General features: G+C 40.0%; 2 protein-coding genes and 1 non-coding gene across 5 annotated transcripts in view; 2 read left to right on the top strand and 1 right to left on the bottom strand.

Moving 5' to 3' along the window:
• The first annotated feature begins 2297 nt into the window (after positions 1-2297).
• Positions 2298-2380, top strand: trnal-cag. The gene has a single exon. It is a non-coding gene; the product is annotated as a tRNA-Leu (tRNA).
• A 948-nt stretch (positions 2381-3328) lies between these two features.
• LOC119486106 (plasmolipin) lies at positions 3329-13099 on the top strand. 3 transcript variants are annotated; one of them, XM_037765968.1, is made up of 5 exons: positions 3329-3616; positions 3705-3909; positions 9957-10130; positions 11035-11151; positions 12162-13099. In XM_037765968.1, the coding sequence occupies exons 2-5, from the start codon at positions 3745-3747 to the stop codon at positions 12267-12269; spliced, it is 564 nt and encodes a 187-aa protein (XP_037621896.1). In that variant the 5' UTR covers positions 3329-3616; positions 3705-3744; the 3' UTR covers positions 12270-13099. The 3 variants fall into 3 exon arrangements, with proteins under 3 accessions (XP_037621896.1, XP_037621895.1, XP_037621897.1); XM_037765969.1 differs by having other exon boundaries at positions 3332-3482; XM_037765967.1 differs by having other exon boundaries at positions 3329-3909.
• A 1693-nt stretch (positions 13100-14792) lies between these two features.
• LOC119487561 (ADP-ribosylation factor-like 2 binding protein) overlaps positions 14793-16914 on the bottom strand; it is a 4579-nt gene continuing 2457 nt past the window's right edge. The window contains exons 5-7 of the mRNA XM_037768550.1: positions 16366-16451; positions 16015-16111; positions 14793-15782 (exon numbers count right to left, since the gene is read on the bottom strand). Coding sequence (XP_037624478.1) covers positions 15684-15782; positions 16015-16111; positions 16366-16451 — 282 coding nt within the window. The 3' untranslated portion in view covers positions 14793-15683. The remainder of the gene's footprint in view (positions 15783-16014; positions 16112-16365; positions 16452-16914) is intronic.

Genomic DNA, 16914 nt, shown 5'->3' with positions numbered 1-16914 from the left:
TTCCTCGCTGCCCTCCCAGCGAGCTGTGAAGGAACAAGCCCATGTTTATGTGGTTTGGTTACATTCTGACACCTCCCGTCCAGAAGTTTCCTCCGTCCAGCAAGCATAGTTCCTGATCCAGCTGAAGCCCCCCGAGTCTCCGTCGTCACACTGCTGCAACAATTCACACAGGCCACCTACTGGCCAGACAGACAGCCATACTCAACACATTCACACAGTGTGGCTGTGAGAGAGAGAGAGAGAGAAAGATGATTCCAAGGTATACTTTTGATGTAATCCCAGGTCCCCATGTAAATGACTCCATCTCCTATCCATCATTCATAACATACTCACCATATATACACCACATCATCTGGTACACAAAGACGCATGCACACACGGTCATAGCTAAACTTACAAAAAGTGAATGCACTGTAATTCGTAAATACCGGTATATATTGTGTACCAGGAAGTATAAAGTGTGACGAACACCACATAGGGAGGAGGTCGGGCTGGATGGGTTGGTCAAAGAACATTTATGTCTTCAAATTTAGTCTAAAATTCATCATATAGGCTCAGAGACGTCATCCAGACAGAAACCACACGACTCCTCTCTCTCATACACACACAAACACACGCACGCACACACACACACACACACACACACACAGTTTATGGACAAAACAGTCTCAGGATGAAGGTGAAAGAAATGTTAAATCTGGATGATAATGAGAACGTTATCTATTCACTGCACAGTTAAACCATGGACATTACAACAAGCTCCAGCATTTATATATTATGCAGATGTGTTTTATAACGCAGAATGCATGGGGCATATTATTTATCAATATTGCAAAAAGAGCTGAAAGTATGAAACATGAAAACCTGTTCAGGAAACCGGCTCTGTTCGACGCTACAGATGAATGAATGCAGTGTGACGTAAAAAAGGTTTGGAAACATTTTCAAATAATTATTCTGGTACCTCCCTTTCTATTGCTGTTGCCCAAGTATGCGTAGGGAAAACCCAGACACACTTTACGACACGCTGCCAAACAAGTTCTCAATTAAATTCTTGTTATTCAGGTAACATTTAGGTCAACTGATTTTCTCACAAACACACACACACACACACACACACACACACACACACACAGAAGACCATGAGTATACTTCTGTCATCTTGCTAATGGAAAAACACACATTAACATTAATTCATTGACAAGTTTTGTTTCCTAATCAGATGCTCCATATTAGAAACTCTATAGACTGAGTGACACATTCACAGGAAACAGAAGAAGCCACCAAGCACAAACAACGAACATAGATTCAGAATATGAATTATTTGAGCGTTTGAGGGCCTCAATTAGAAAAAAAATATGACACTATTCTGTGTGAATTTCCATCATTTGGTGTTTTGATGATGCTGGTGATGATATATACTCAGTCGGGTTGAAAAGTGATGTCGGGTACCTGTCTTATGGTTTATATCTTTGTCATGGGTGCACCAAACAGGTGAAGGGATGAGGTTAGGAACCCCTGCTGAAGGTAAAACATGGAGAAAACACATCCAGTCTATTTCGATTGTGTTTCTGCTGACTGAATCAAGACACGTTTTATTGTGACACTGAGTAGGGCGTGAGTGTTTCTACAGTAGAAAGACCTGAAGAGGAAGATTTTCTCACATTTTTAAAATATATAGTAGTGTTAAAGAGTATTTGTAGCCTACACATACAAAAAAAATCAACATCTATTTGTACAAATACAGTCTTTACAGTGTGGCTAGTTGTGGCTGCTGTTATTGCTAATGAGCTAACAAAAACTCATTTCAAGCATGACCGTATTTCCTTAAAAGTTAATTTTTCACATGCTGCAAACATCTCATGTTTGTTGGTACATAGCAGAGTCCAGCTAACTCCTGCATGGTTTGTCCATTAAAACTTTGTTGCTTGATCTGAATACACAGAAAACAACAAGATATTTAGCCAATATTAGCTGCAAGCAGGAAGTCATTGGTTTCAGTCTGACTAGGAAAAGAGATCTGTACTTTCATTCCCTTGAAATGTTTAGGTTTTGCCCAGCATATGAGTTTGATGATTACAGCTGCAGGCAGATGTTTGTAGGCTGCCATTAAAGCTAAAACACCAGCAGAGGGAGCAAGAGAGCCATGTAGTTGATCCACTGTTGCTGCTGAGCCACTAAACAGAATAACGCTGTCTTCCAGTAAACAAATACAGTAGTCTGGTAAGAATGACAGACTGTAGTTTATGGACGGGCGGTATGCTCTATAAGTTGTAATCTTTGCCTGTGTCATGTTCCAAGTCAGGATGGCCGAGCGGTCTAAGGCGCTGCGTTCAGGTCGCAGTCTCCTCTGGAGGCGTGGGTTCGAATCCCACTTCTGACAGAAACCTTTTTCTTCCTTTATACACATCCTACATCCTGTCAGAAATATCCGGTGTTTCTACACAGTTGCCACACAGAGTGTTCTATGCATACAATATATGTCATCACACGTGACATTACCAACACACATGATTACATTAGAAATGGGCTATGATACAAATATTATTGTCCATTATGTGGAAATTTGATTTGGACTTTTTATGCCTCAGCAGAATAGAGCAATCAATAGGTACCTCCATAAAGAAAGAAAGAAAATCATCTTAAATTAGGACATGAAAAGACAAGAATTACTATACACTACTATATTATTGTTATTATGGTAATAACAATGACATTTTCCTGGCTGTTGTGTTTTTGTGTGATTGTTTGTTGTACTGTATGTATGTTTCATGACATATTTAGCCTATGACACATTGAGCGTTAAATAAATGTGACGGGGTGAATGATGATTGTTTTATTATATTTATTTTCTATTTTTTATTTTATTTTGGACTTTCAATGTTTGAAATGAGATGAAACAAATGTCGGTTCACTGAAGTATAACACTCACCAGTTTCACTTTGAAACACCAGCACACAAAAGTCTTCCTCATTGACGTTTTGGACAAGGCGCTTATAGGATTTTGTTTTTGAGTTACACATTTACAGCATCCTATTAGGTCATCCTATGTGTCATTTATTAAACTCAGTGCAGCAGGTCATCTCCCCTCTGTCTTATCATGATACATGTGAAGGACAAATATGTACATACAAAAAAATCCACACCAAGATGGTGTCACTGAGTCAGTTTTTCTTTGTTTTGTTATATTTTTCTTGCTCCACCCAGTTCTAAAACATGTTAATGAGTCACTCAGGTGCGGCCTCTGAGAGCCATATGGGAGGTGCTAGATGGCGATAAAGATAGTAAAAGAGGGAGAGACCAAAGCACATAGAGAGGATGACGTGTGTCTATGTGTATGTGAGAGAGAGAGAGAGAGAGAGAGAGAGAGAGAGACTCACACACCACCACCATTAGACACCTGTCAGTGCAGGTGGAGAGAGTGACTGCTGGATATTTGAGCCTGGAGGTTTCACAGGAGGGCTCGTCTTCAACTCTTTGGATAGGTTTATTTTTTTAACTATCAAGACTTTGTACATTTGTGTTTTATTTAATATTTGTGTTTTGGACATAACTGAACTTTAATCTGAAGATTGCCACCAGTGGATATAGTCAATGGTTACTGAAACCCAACATTCAGGTATTTTTTGAGGAGTGAAAACTGTTGGAGGAGGAGAATTTTCATCACAGACTGAATCCCACCCTTAAGGAGTTTGTTGTTGGTGCAGGTGTTTCTGAGACAACCATCTTCAGATAAGCTGCGTGATCATGGCAGACTTCCCGTCCAAGGTTACCACGGAAACCAGCTCCCCAAACTCCCAGACCTCTCAGCAGGGGGGCAACAGCCTCCGAGGGCTGGCTGCTAACGTCACCACTATGATGGACATGTCCTTTATCCGAAGCATCCCGGCCATCCTCATGATGGTTGAAATAGTATGTAACAGACGCCGAGCTGTTCTGTTTCTGCTCTATTCAACTCTCTTCTGTTCTGTTCTTTTCTAATATATTCTGAAATTAATTTACAGGTTATTAAAGAATAAGGCTGGTGATGTTCTATATTTTTCTTATTGTCAACATACGATGACAAGACCAAAACCTACAATGCGTTAGTCTGTCTCCCAATACTTTGTGACCTCCTGACCCCATCTGTGGCTTTCAGCCCCAGGTCCATTTTTTTTAAGAAACAAATATATAGTTTCAGTTTTTTTTAGAAAGGCTAAATCATTTCCTAAATTATCTGGGCTCTGTAGTTTCTCGCAAATGTTACTCAAACAGGAGAAGCCTATTTATGGCAGCAGGACGGTGTATGTGGGATCAACTCAAAATAAACTACAGTGCCCATGATCATCATAAAAAGTGAACATGCCACCCCGGTTTTTAGATAGTAATGGGTCTATATGAAGCTACAGTATATCTGACTTTGGTTATACAGGCAATAGTTTATATCAGTAAAATGTTGGTTTTGGTCTTATAGAAAATCACCAGACTTATCCTTTAACTGGTCTATTATTTTGTGCATATGACGTTGGTTTGTTCTGAATTCATACTAATAGCCAACTAAAAACTACCAGTCATGTTTTTCTCTCGTATAACAGCAGCAGCAATATATTAAAGTTGAAGAGCCAATGTGATAAACGGTCCAAATTGCAGTCAACTTAACAGCAGATAAAGATATTTGTATATCTCCACTCTATTTCGGGTGCCGCAGGTATTTAAATGTGTGTCAACAAGCTTCGGTTTGTGCACCATGAATATCACTGACTAGTATCTATCAACAAAACACACGACTGTCAGTGGTCAAAGCCTCTGCTGTTTTTGCTCGGCAGCGTGCACACGGTCACGACTGGTCAAGTCAGGAACTGGCATAGAGCTGAAAATGAAATTGATAAGGATTTGTGTTTATATACATTTGTGAGATAAGAATTGATTGTGAGAGTAAGAGGGCCAGGTTTGTTATGTTTGCTCTAATACTTGGTTGTAACACTGAATGGAGTAGCTACAGAGGCAATAAGGATAACAGTGCTGAGCAGCTCAAACTCATTCCCCCTCCAGTGTATTTGCACTAAACTCTGTCCACACAGAGGACATGTGACTGGCTGCAGGAGATCTTTGTCCCCTGAAGTCCCTCTCCCCTCCAGTCACACCCCTCTGAGCAGCCCATCATTATACTGAACCTGTTGCTTAGTCTTCAAGGATGGAGGTGCAATGTTCATTCTGTATATGATCTGACTGGTCTCCATGCTTTATGAGTGGAGAGCTTTATTGGCTTTTCATGGTATGTAGTAGGGCCAGTGTACACTCAAAAGGTTTATTAACTCTGGTTAAGTTTATGAGGTGTGGCAGGTAAACCTCGAGGTGAGTTTCAACATTTCCCTTGCAAATAACAAGTACAGGTGATTTCAGCCCAAATATTCAAGAAAATCAACAGCAACATTGACCTATAATGTTTCAGGTAGTGTGTGAGTGTGTACGAGTAAACAGGCTTTCCTTACAAGTAAAGTGACAGTAAATCTTCATGCCCAAATCTAAGCTACCCATACAGGAGCATTGATATACATGTTGATTATTTGTATTTTGGCACTTTTAGTTTTGGCTGATTTGTAAAGATGTGTTAGCCATTTCATTTGAGTAGGACCTGACTGAACTGTGTTAAAATATCTTACTTTGCTGACTTGTCAAACTCACTTCCAAGCTAAGTCTCACCCAGAATGAGTGAGAAGACTATGTTTGACTTTTCACACTCAGCTACTTTGAGCTTACCGGGAGCAGGTTTCAGTGAGACTGGATAAATAATTTAAATGATGGCAGCATTATCATAATTACACACTAATAGTTTAGTAAACTAAACTGTATTTATTTGTTTGACGTTACAGAATCCAAGAGTGTATCCAGTCAGTTTTGCCGGTAGCATCAAAACCAGTCAGCAAACACAGAAACATGTTGTCAGTATCTCACTCCAGGGTATTTAAGTCATTTGCAGCAGAAAGATGAAATTGTCATCTAGTTGTACAAGTAGAAAACAAAGAGTATGCGTTTTGTCTCAGTCTAACTACTTTAAGCTGGTTGAATCTCAATGACAGTTGGCGTCACACAGTTTCTTACAGCTACACTGAGGGTTTGTTTTTGTGGCCTTTCAGAGAACAGACCTTTGCTGGATGTTCCCCAGTAGCATGTGTGTGTGTGTGTGTGTGTGTGTGTGTGTGTTTGTGAGAGAGAAAATCACTTGACCTGATCGCTAAATGTCACCTGAATAACAAGAATTTAACTGATCACTTATTTAGCAACGTGTCGTAAAGTGTGTGTGGGTTTTCCCTACGCATACTTGTGCAACAGCAATAGAAAGGGAGGTACCAGAATAATTATTTGAAAATGTTTCGAAGCCTTTCTTACGTCACACTGCATTCATTCATCTGTAGCGTCGAACAGAGCCGGTTTCCTGAACAGGTTTCCTGTTTCAAACTTCCAGCTCCTTTTGCAATATTGATAAATAATATGCCCCATGCATTCTGCATTATAAAACACATCTGCATAATATATAAATGCTGGAGCTTGTTGTAGTGTGCGTGGTTTAACTTGACAGATGGGCAGTGAATATATAAAGTTCTCATCATCACACAGATTTCAGATTACTTTCACCTTTATCCTGAGACTGTTTTGTCTATAATTTACATTCACATATGTTTCCTTTAAGTTGCTTCCTGCACTAGTCATTGTGTTATAACCCTTAGTGCCGTGGCAGTATAGTGGTATCATGTATGAACAATGGACTCCAGCTGTGTATCATGTATAACATTTTACAGTTTAGTCAGGGCGTTAAGATTATCTGCTGTTCCTCTAGTTCAGAACAGACGTCTTTGTAAAGGTCAACATCAGAGTCAGAACCCACTGTGTGTGTGTGTGTGTGTGTGTGTGTGTGTGTGTGAAAAGTGAAACATGATCTCTGCATACATAATAGACTGTCTTTTCATGTCCTTTCTCGTGGGACAGAAGCAGAGAGACACAGAGGCAAAGAGAGCAGCCGTGTGGTTTCTGTCTGGATGACGTCTCTGAGCCTATATGATGAATTTTAGACTTAAATTTCAAGACATAAATGTTCTTTGACCAACCCCTACCTCCTCCCTACGCGGTGTTCGTCACACTTTATACTTCCTGGTACACAATATATACCAGAAATCTACGAATTACAGTGCATTTACTTTTTTTAGGTTTAGCTGTAGCTAAACGGTGTATGAGAACAGCCTGGTCAAGGGCTACCTTTACTGGTAACTGACTGCATGGGGCCCCCAACTAAAAGAGCCCCAAACAGCTATAGATTTATTACGATGTTAAGGTGACCAAAGTGGCGAGGGCTGGAGACTCTGGACATTTGAGTATTGGACGTGAGGGAGAGAGAGACACAGGAAATTCCACCAAAAAGGAGACTTTATTTGAGACGACTTTCCCCTTTAACCTCAACAAGTGGTTTATCTGCATTAATACACAAACAAAGGAAGACGCATGACATAACAGATTTACACATGCATCTAATCAATTGTCTTAATATTATCTAGAAAAGTCAAATAGTACTTGAACAAACAATAACTGGTTATAAAGTGAACAAAGGAAAACATGGCCTTAAAAGAAAAAGTCACTTTGAAGACACACTTGATGAAGGCAGGGGATCAGGTCTGGTAGTAGCAAACGGAGAAACGTTCTTCTCCCCTCCTACTTATAGAAGCACTGATTGCGTGCTGATTTGGCTCACCTGTGCCTAGTTCAGAGTCAACTAGGCACAACTGAGCCTGTGGCTGCTCTCAGAGCTCATTAAGATGTAGGCAGACATGATACAGTTACTAACGGTTAAGATAAATATGAAAAATACTGAATCATGTTACCATTCTACCTCATGGTATCCCGAAATAACTTACAAAAGGCCCCCAAAAGCACTTTAAAATATGCAACTCAACTGCTGGTGCTGCCGTTGCTGCTACACAGAGCGCTGTGTGCTTGTTTATTCAATATTGAATGCGTGGCATGTCCAAATTGCACCAAATTTGACACTTCACATCTTTGTGCAGTCGATCGGATTTTCAAGATATGCGAATAACACACAGAGGGAGGGACAGACAGACAGACAGAGATTCTTTGCTCTATAGAGAGATTGCATTGGCCATGGTTTATGGGAAATGTGGTTTTGTTAATAGAATAAGTTCACATTTTTAGCCGTGCTATAGCAGCATGGCTACGTTTGTCGGCCAGTCCACCACTTTGGTTCAGACTGAAATATCTAAACTCTTGGATGGATTGATGTGAAATTTTGTACAGTTTCCGTTTCTCACTGGAGTGATGTTGCGCACTGTCAAGCCATAATAACGCAAGGCAGATCCGTTGACATTTTGTGCAACCAGCGTCAGACTGTTGTAAAATAACAGAATCCCCCGTGCTGATGTGCACATCAAACGTGTTGTTTTGAATTATCATTCCACACAGTTTCTTCTGCATTTCACACAAATTTTTCAATGTGTCAGTCTCTAACACGCCCGTTGATGTGCAGAAGAAACTGTGTAGAATAATTCTGGTATTTTACAACAGTCTGACGCTGGTTGTACAAAATGTAACCGGCGGATCTGTCTTGCATAATTATGGCTTGACATTGCACAATATCTTCAGTTAGAGACTGCAGATGGAACAAATACCTGCTGCCTTCAGATGGCTGTAAAGAGACTCACCAGTGTAAAAGTATAGTATTAAAAAACGTCATGAGAGGTAGAGCTTTATTCTGCTATAGCTGGCATTAATGTCATAACCGCTGGCTGCAAAATCAGCATTATCATGTTGTAGATTCATGTTATTATTGCTGTCACAACAATAAGATAAATAATACATATTACCAAAACTAATTAGTGTTTGCAAATTCATGTGTCTGTTCATGCATCAAACAGAAAGATAGGTCAAATAGAATATATCAAATAAGGATGCTTTCACACTTGGCCAGTTTCAACTTTTTAAGTGAACTCAGGGGATTAATCAGCATCATTTTGGAGGTTGGCAAGTATGCGGATCAACCATACTTATTTATCCTTGACCATGATTATTGACTTGGTTCTTCATTTATAAATGCTTTAAAATTGGGAATTTGGCTGCTGAACTTTTTGAACAACATTCCTGGGGGTTGAGGAGTGATGACCTCTGACCTCTGCAGTGGGTAACGTCACAGAAGACCTACTCATAAAATTAACCTCACTGCAAATTTAATTGAAAAGTTGGCAGCCCTGTAACACTGTTGACACAAAAGTTTACTTTTCAAGTAAAGGCATAAACTACATGTCCACCTCAAAGTGGAATCTTATCTTATTTTCATCTCTAGTCTTTTCAGCTTCAGCGCTCATGTGGAAGTCAGTATTCAGATGCACGCTATCTCATTGTACTTTCAGTGCAGTACAGTCATGTATCATCCTGTCCCTTTTCTTCATGACAAAACCCCAACAAAGGAAAAGTATAGGAATGACGTCATTGCAAAAATACTTTGAATAAATGAGGAAGAGGAAGTGCTGAGAGTAGGGGATGTGTTGTCTCTCCACCATGGCTCTACAAGGAAACACTGGTGAAACACAAAGAGGGAATTTTGTACTTAAGGGGAGAGTTGGTAATCTTCTTCAAAAAATGTTTGTTATTTTTGTTGGAATTATCTTTGCATCCCGTCAGCAATCTGCTCTTACTAGAAAAATAAAAAAATCAGGTATCTGTGGCTGTCGCAGGACTGTAATAAGCCCGTCCAATCATTTCGTGCGGCCCCAATGCGTGAGGTAGAGGCTACAAGTTGTCCCCAATGTGGTCTCATTTACACACTATTAATTTAATGATTACATATTTAAAAATGTCTACTTTCATATCTTAACAGTTGATGTTTATAATTTCCTCACCTTTAAGTCGCTGTCTCACTTCATTTCTCTTTTCTTCTTGGTTTTGTCTGTCTTGTTTTCTCTCTCTCGACTGTCTAGGTTCTGGGACTGCTCCAGTGGGCATTGATAGCCAGCGCCCCCTACACGGCGTTGCCAGCGTATGGCTGGGTGATGTTTGTGGCCGTCACTGTATGGATCCTCACCACCATCCTCTTCTTTATGATCCTATTGGGCACCCAGCGAAAACTCACATCCATCCCCTGGCCCCTGGTGGTAAGAAGGGACGAGGGGGGGACAGGAGGAGGGATGGGAAAGAGAGAGAATGAAAGGTTTTTGAGATTTGTTATGCTCGAGTGAGAACAGCTTCCAAATGCCAAAAAAAAAAGTTTTGTTCCAGTCTAAACAACAATAAACAGGGTAGCTCTCTCCCTTGTTGTTCTGATGATGGAGAGAACTTTAAACCTGGGTATTCCAGGGTATGATCAAATGTGCTTTTATTTAGCAGATTCTGTCCTTAAAGCCCTTTTTTTATTTATTATTTATTATTTATTATTTATTATTTATTATTTATTATTTGTTATTTATTATTTATTAATTTATTATTTATTATTTATTTATTTATTATTTATTATTTATTATCGATTATATTACATTTTATTAAACATGAACGACTTAATAAGAAACAATCAAAAGTTTGAAAAGAGACACCTTTGGCTATTATTTGTGATGAATTTAATACTCAAAAATTCTATTGATAACTGTTGAATCGGGTGCCCAGTGAGAAAAGTACAGAAAATAAATCTGTCATGTGAAATCACCAAATCTAATTTAAAATGATACCATTGACAGCACTGAGTCTCCCTGGTCAGTTGATATTAGTCGTATCCAGATATAATAGATATCTAGATATACTGGCCAATAAGGCACACTCTGATGAGACATAATCTCTGCTGTCAAAATCTGAGTGCGTTAAATGCACTGATAAATGGTTCAAAAACAAGAAGAAGAGAGATGGATTTATATTGAAGTGTCGCTGCAAGGATCGGGATCATTTGTGGTTTGGTCAAATGAAAAGAGGATGAAAATTGCAATAGAAAGGTAGGGGGCAATTAATAAAGGGGGACACAGGGACTGAAGCTCTGAGGAAATGTGGCTAATTTTCCTCCTCTTTCGCTAGGTGATGCTGTATCACGCCGTAGCCACGGTCCTCTATCTGACCGCCTTCCTGGCCAACGCAGTATCTGTGTACCCCTACCGCTACAGCTATTTCTACGGACATATGGGAGCTGCCGCCGTAAGATGCCTGACACCACTAACACTCACACAAATACAAAGACCAGGTTTAATATGCAAGAAACACTGTGATCACCCTCTGAGGATGTGTCTGCAAAGGCAAATCCCTGAGAAGAAACAATAGTTCAACAGGTCAACAGAATCTATCAGAATGTAGGCCCGGAGAGGCTTCCATTCATTCAGTCATCCAACATTTGAACACTGGGCACATTTTGTATGTTTTCCCTCCCTCCTTCTCTCTCAATGCTCACTGTTTGGCTAGGTGTGTTTCTGATAGCATAGTTTACTTATCAGGCTGTGGCAGGTACACACACCCGAAACTTGTGAGATGTGAGAGAGGCAGAATAAAGACGAAGGCTGAGGCTTTATTGTGGCTCACATGGCTGGTGTAGCATGTCATGTGATTGTAAGTGTGTTTGTACCATAGCTCGCTCCTCCTCTCTGCCGAGTCAATGTTCAATCAGGAGATGTAGGGCAGCAGATGGAAGGGTAATGTGTGTGTTTGTGAGTGGGAGACAAAAAATGCCACAGTGAAGACCACCGGTGTCAGGAAGTGCAGGCTAGATATCCCGTTTCATAGTCTTTTCCACAGGCTAAAGTCCATGCTGGTTTACAGCTCCGGTAGCATTTAGCACATATGATGAACACACACACACATTCACACACGTGGCCCTGCTGGCCCCTGTCCTATCACAAACTCTTATCAGTTGCATTTTACTGCTTTTTTACTGAGGCACACCAGTCCAGATAAATTTGCATTTACCAGGGTTAATGTCCGATTAGGACATTGTTAAAGCCACTGAATTCACAGCACCTGGAATCTTTATAGATGTGAATACATAAAGGTGTGAATCTTTGATTTGTTGGCTGTTGAAGGTTTGAGACCTTTGCTCTGATTCCTGCAGTCATTTAAGAGGTTTAATTTCCTCTCTTCTCACCTTTTCACTTCCTCTCAACGTCTCTCTGTTTGTCTCCCTCCCTGTTTCTCTGCCTCTCTGTCTGTCTGTTCAGTTCTTCGGTGCTGTGGTGACCGTGGCGTACGGTGCCAGTGCGTTCTTCTCCTATTTGGACTGGAAGGGAGATGGAGGAAATGCTGCCACCAGCACAGTGCCAACCTAGGACTCAAACCTTTGATGCTGATCCCGGAAAAAGACTATTCATGTTTTCTTTCCCACAAGATGCTGTAGTTATTTGGCTAGTGTACTATCAGTTGATAGTTGAGCATTACTGCTGACTCTGGTAACCCAAATCCTGACCTCTTCTTAACCCCAGTATTAACAATAAGATGAAACCTAATTCAGACATAAGATATCCTGTATTATATAACTTTTGAATCAAACTCATTAGACTTTTACCTTCACATTCTGAAAAGAAATTGTACATCAGTACTGGATTATCCCCATAAAATGAACTGTATCACCACAACACAATATTTCTTTGAAGGGGCTCTGGTGGAGTGAACTGAGGCCTTAATAATACTTTAATATTGTAAAAGCACAAATTCTTGGGAATACCATGACGTATTGGCATAATATAGTTACTATAACACATCTAGATTGTATTGAAAATACAAATAAGATGCCTCGCTATGCACTTAAAGCAATAGTTCGACATTTTGGAAAATTCCAAAGTCTTGCCCTCTTGCCAGGAGTTTGAGAGATTGATACCACTCTCATGTCTGTACGATGAATATGAAGTTTCAGTACTGCCAGCAGCCGGTTAGCTTAGCTTAGCTTAGCATGAAAACTGGACAGAAGGGGAAACAGCTAGCCTGGCTCTGTCCGAAGCTGACAAAATCCCCTCACCAGTATCCAGTGGGCTACCTGGGTCTGAAAAGTGAAGCCAATGCGGAAGTGCCTTAAACTTGCATTCTTTCTAATAGCCAGCAGGGGGCGACTCCTCTGGTTGCAAAAAGAAGTCTGATTGTATAGAAGTCTATGAGAAAATGAGGCTACGTCTCACTTGATTTATTACCTCAGTAAACATTGTAAACATGAGTTTATGGTCTCAATCACTAGTTTCAAGTCTTCTTCAATGCAGCATGATGTTCATTTAGTAAGTTATGGTCCCATTTAGAGTCAAATAGACCATAAAGCAGGGGATGCTTTAGGGCGTAGCTACCTTGTGATTAACAGTCACTACCGCGGGGTTGTCCGGTCTGGATGTTGTCTGCATTTTCAACTTACAACTTCAACCCTTTCACAGTGTGTTTTCAGATCCTGAAAGTTAAATGTAACATTTCTAAAATATTCAGCATTCGGTTGTACTTAGCTCCACCCTCTCGTGTCACTTCTGGTTGCAAAAAACAAGATGGCGATGGCCAAATACCAAGACGGCGACGGACAAAATGACGAACTCGAGGCTTCTAAACGGCAGTCCACAAACAAATTGGTGAAGTCACGGTGATTAAGTCCACTTCTTATACTAGTCTATACCAGTCTATGCCAGTACCTCTAAAGCTCACTGATCCATTTTGTTATCTTTGAACACAGCCAGGCTAACTGCTTCCTCTGTTTCCAGTCTTGGTACTTAACTATGCAAACTGGCTGCCGGCTGTAGCATCATCCTTAACGTGTAGTATCAATCTTCTCATCTAACTCTTGGCAAGAAAACGGATGTGCTTCCTCAAATGTCAAACTATCCCTTTAAAGTATAGGTCACCCAACTATGGAAGACTTTACAGTGCAAAAATACAGTGATTTGAACTGCAGAGTAAATGCAGTAGTTATTTGTTCATATTCTGAAATACATACTCTGCCACTCTAACAAATCTTGATAAATAAAACAACATTGTAAAAATATATAAATGTTTTATACTATGGGATCAATTTTGATGACCTCAAAATACCAATGTTAGCGTAAACGGCTGTAAGTGTGACCTTGCTGGTAAGTCATTGATGTAAAGATCAGATTCGCACCATGAAGTGTTTTCATCATTGTGAGTGTGGGCTTTGAGAGGAAGACTAGACCGAACACCCTAGTTACTAGAACTTGCTCTTACTCCAAATTTGACAGCCTGACCAAAGCTACGATTGTAAACATTTTTTCCAGTGTGTAGTACTATGATGTGTCATCTCTCAAGGCGAAACATGAAGATACATAATTATTTAAATTGTTTGTTAAGTATTTCTTGTTTACAGAGAGTGGTTGTTGCTGCATTGCTTAGGTTAGTGAGTACTGTACCACTGAAGGTCCATGTCATAACACGCTCCTGCTGCATTAGCTTTCTGTTATGCTCATATTAGGCTGTTGCTCTGATACCCTAACATGGCAATGCAGATGGTGTGAAAAATGATTGTATGTATAGTATCTGTGTCCTGCAGAAATACAATTTGATTTCCTCCCCTGAATATCCAGGCTCACATTGAAAATTTGACTTTTTTTAATCACGTATGTTATAAAGATCCAGGGTTTCTGCAGGACATTAATGACTCTTTAATGATTCCAATATTGTTCCACTATTAAGGACTCAGAGAGCCGTGGAAAAAAGTGTGTAACAGATGATAAAATCCTGTTGTATGTGCCTTTATGAAATATGTTGTGTGTTTTTGTACCAAGAATTTGAATACTAGTGAAATCCTGTGGTGAGTGCTGGGGCTCAAGCATGCACTTGTTCAAATAAAGCACATGGCGATTTCAATGTAACGCTTTTATCCGTTTATTTAAAAATATATTTTTACGAACAATTGAAACATCAACAGTATTTCACCAGTGACATACATATACGTATGGAATTACAGCTGTTATGTTAAGACAAGTAGAAAATACTTTGACAATGTACTGAAAACTATCCTGTAGTTCATATTTCTAATTGCAGACGCACTCACATGCACACACAATCACTAAATACATTAAAAATCACTTTCACAGGCACAAAACTCAATCCAATGAGTTTTCAAACTGACCAAATAATTTAAAACTTCATAAAACATATATTAGTTCTGCTATATTCTTTTCTTAAGAAAAAACATACCAGGCGAAGAAAGCAGAGTCAAACATTCAGTCATATCAAATAGTTTCCCTGCTTACAGGGGGATTTGTTGACGCCTTTCACAGAAGAACCAGTTGGATGACTTGAAAAACAAGTATCAATTAAGTACCAGCACCAGAGTATTGGGTTCCTTCTCCCCCAACCAGGCAGAACGTAATGCCCAACTAGGCAGGTGATTCATAATTTCAGGATTAAACCTCTCACCTCCAGATTCCAGTTAAACAGATTTGAATATTTCAAGTAGTAATTATGTCCAGTGCAGTGGTTGGGGCAGTAGAAAGAAGCCAAAAACCTTCCATCTTCACTCTTAAGCACACATCCCATCCCATCCGCCACATAAAACACAGAGGAATGCATATATGAATTTGATGTTAGGGGTCATTTGTGCACAGACTGTAGATTTATGGGGCGTGCATCCAGCAGCTCACCATTAGAGTACAAAACTCCCAAAAAACTGACCACAAATGGACAACTTTCTGAAGGCCCATGGACAAAATGTTACATAAACTTATAGAGGAGGAGGAAATTCAAATGTTTGAGTGTCACTGCGATTCGCCGGAGCTGGTGTGTTTGGAGCCTGCAGGGATCAGAGATGTGACCACCAGTCCTTGACTCAGGTCCAGACCTCGGCCCTCCTTCTCCTAGAAACAAACAGATTCATACAGCTAATATTAAAGCAAAGCCTTACAAGCAGGAGTCCTAACCACTTGTTTTTGACCAATTAACCCACAGATATCAGTCAACTGTCAATATACCTACTAGAAAGTAGAAATACAGAGAGTATGTAGAGAATGTGATGATTCAAAAATCTCTTGTTGAGATTCTCAATGAAAAAGGGAATTAAATATGATCTCCAGTTTGCAGACAACTCACAGCTCTGTACTCCAGAAACATCTCCTTAAAGGCCATGAAGTCAGTGAACGTTAGCAGCATGTCAAAGATGTCACCTGGCACCTCCTCTTTGTGCTGCCTGCAGATGGAGGAAGGACACATGGTGAATCCAATTACATTGGCAATGTACTTTTGTGCCACCTAGTGGCCAGCTGCAAAATTATATTTCTAAAGGCACAACAGGTGCATCAAACTAACTACTGTTTGAGCTGACTAGTTGCTTTCAATGACACCATGTATGTCACCAATTGAATTAAAGTGGTTTAGTCGCTGTAAGAGGAAAACAGCCAGAAATAGGTGGTCTCAGGGGAGACTTATGATGTCAAATCTTACATGAGCAGCCCTATGAAAGTGTTCATGTTGAAGGCAGGGATCCTCTCCACCAGCTGCTGCTCCAGGTGTTTCTCCAGCAGGTCAACCTACACAACAGCCATGAGTGTTATTATGAATTTGGTCTTGGTTTACTTTCTTGACTACTACAGACATTCAGTAAAAAGTCTAAAGCGTTCTCATCTCATCTCGTCACATACTGATGCTTTGTCAGACCCTTTGGCGTCACTTTTCGGTTGCAGTAAACATAGGCTTAATGTTGTGAATTAATTAAACAAAAAGCACTTGCTTAGGTTCAGGAAACAAAACTAATATTGTTAGATTTAGGAAAAAACAACAAGGTTGGTCATAAAACTACTACGTTTATACAGTGAAAATTACACTGAACTTTGTGAACAGACACATACAAACAGATGATTGTAACATGAAAGTGAAACTGGATGCACAGGACGCGAACAGCGGTCTCCTGGATGAAAATCTTGTGTTTGTTGGACCCATTCGCCTCCACTCCTGCCCGCCCTGTGTGTCTGTTTTGCTCTTTAAATTACATCA

The sequence above is a fragment of the Sebastes umbrosus genome, chromosome 4 (genome assembly GCF_015220745.1).
Source record: "Sebastes umbrosus isolate fSebUmb1 chromosome 4, fSebUmb1.pri, whole genome shotgun sequence".
Classification (NCBI taxonomy): domain Eukaryota; kingdom Metazoa; phylum Chordata; class Actinopteri; order Perciformes; family Sebastidae; genus Sebastes; species Sebastes umbrosus.
The sequence above is the reverse complement of the archived record's forward strand: the minus strand, read 5'-3'. Positions and strand labels throughout refer to the sequence as shown.

What these genes read in the sequence shown, in the direction of transcription:
- LOC119486106 (XM_037765968.1), top strand. Translation starts at nt 3,745, where the DNA reads ATGGCAGACTTCCCGTCCAAGGTTACCACGGAAACCAGCTCCCCAAAC. An exon ending in TCCTCATGATGGTTGAAATA is followed by an intron (nt 3,910 to 9,956) that starts GTATGTAACAGA and finishes TCGACTGTCTAG; the next exon opens with GTTCTGGGACTGCTCCAGTG. An exon ending in GACATATGGGAGCTGCCGCC is followed by an intron (nt 11,152 to 12,161) that starts GTAAGATGCCTG and finishes CTGTCTGTTCAG; the next exon opens with TTCTTCGGTGCTGTGGTGAC.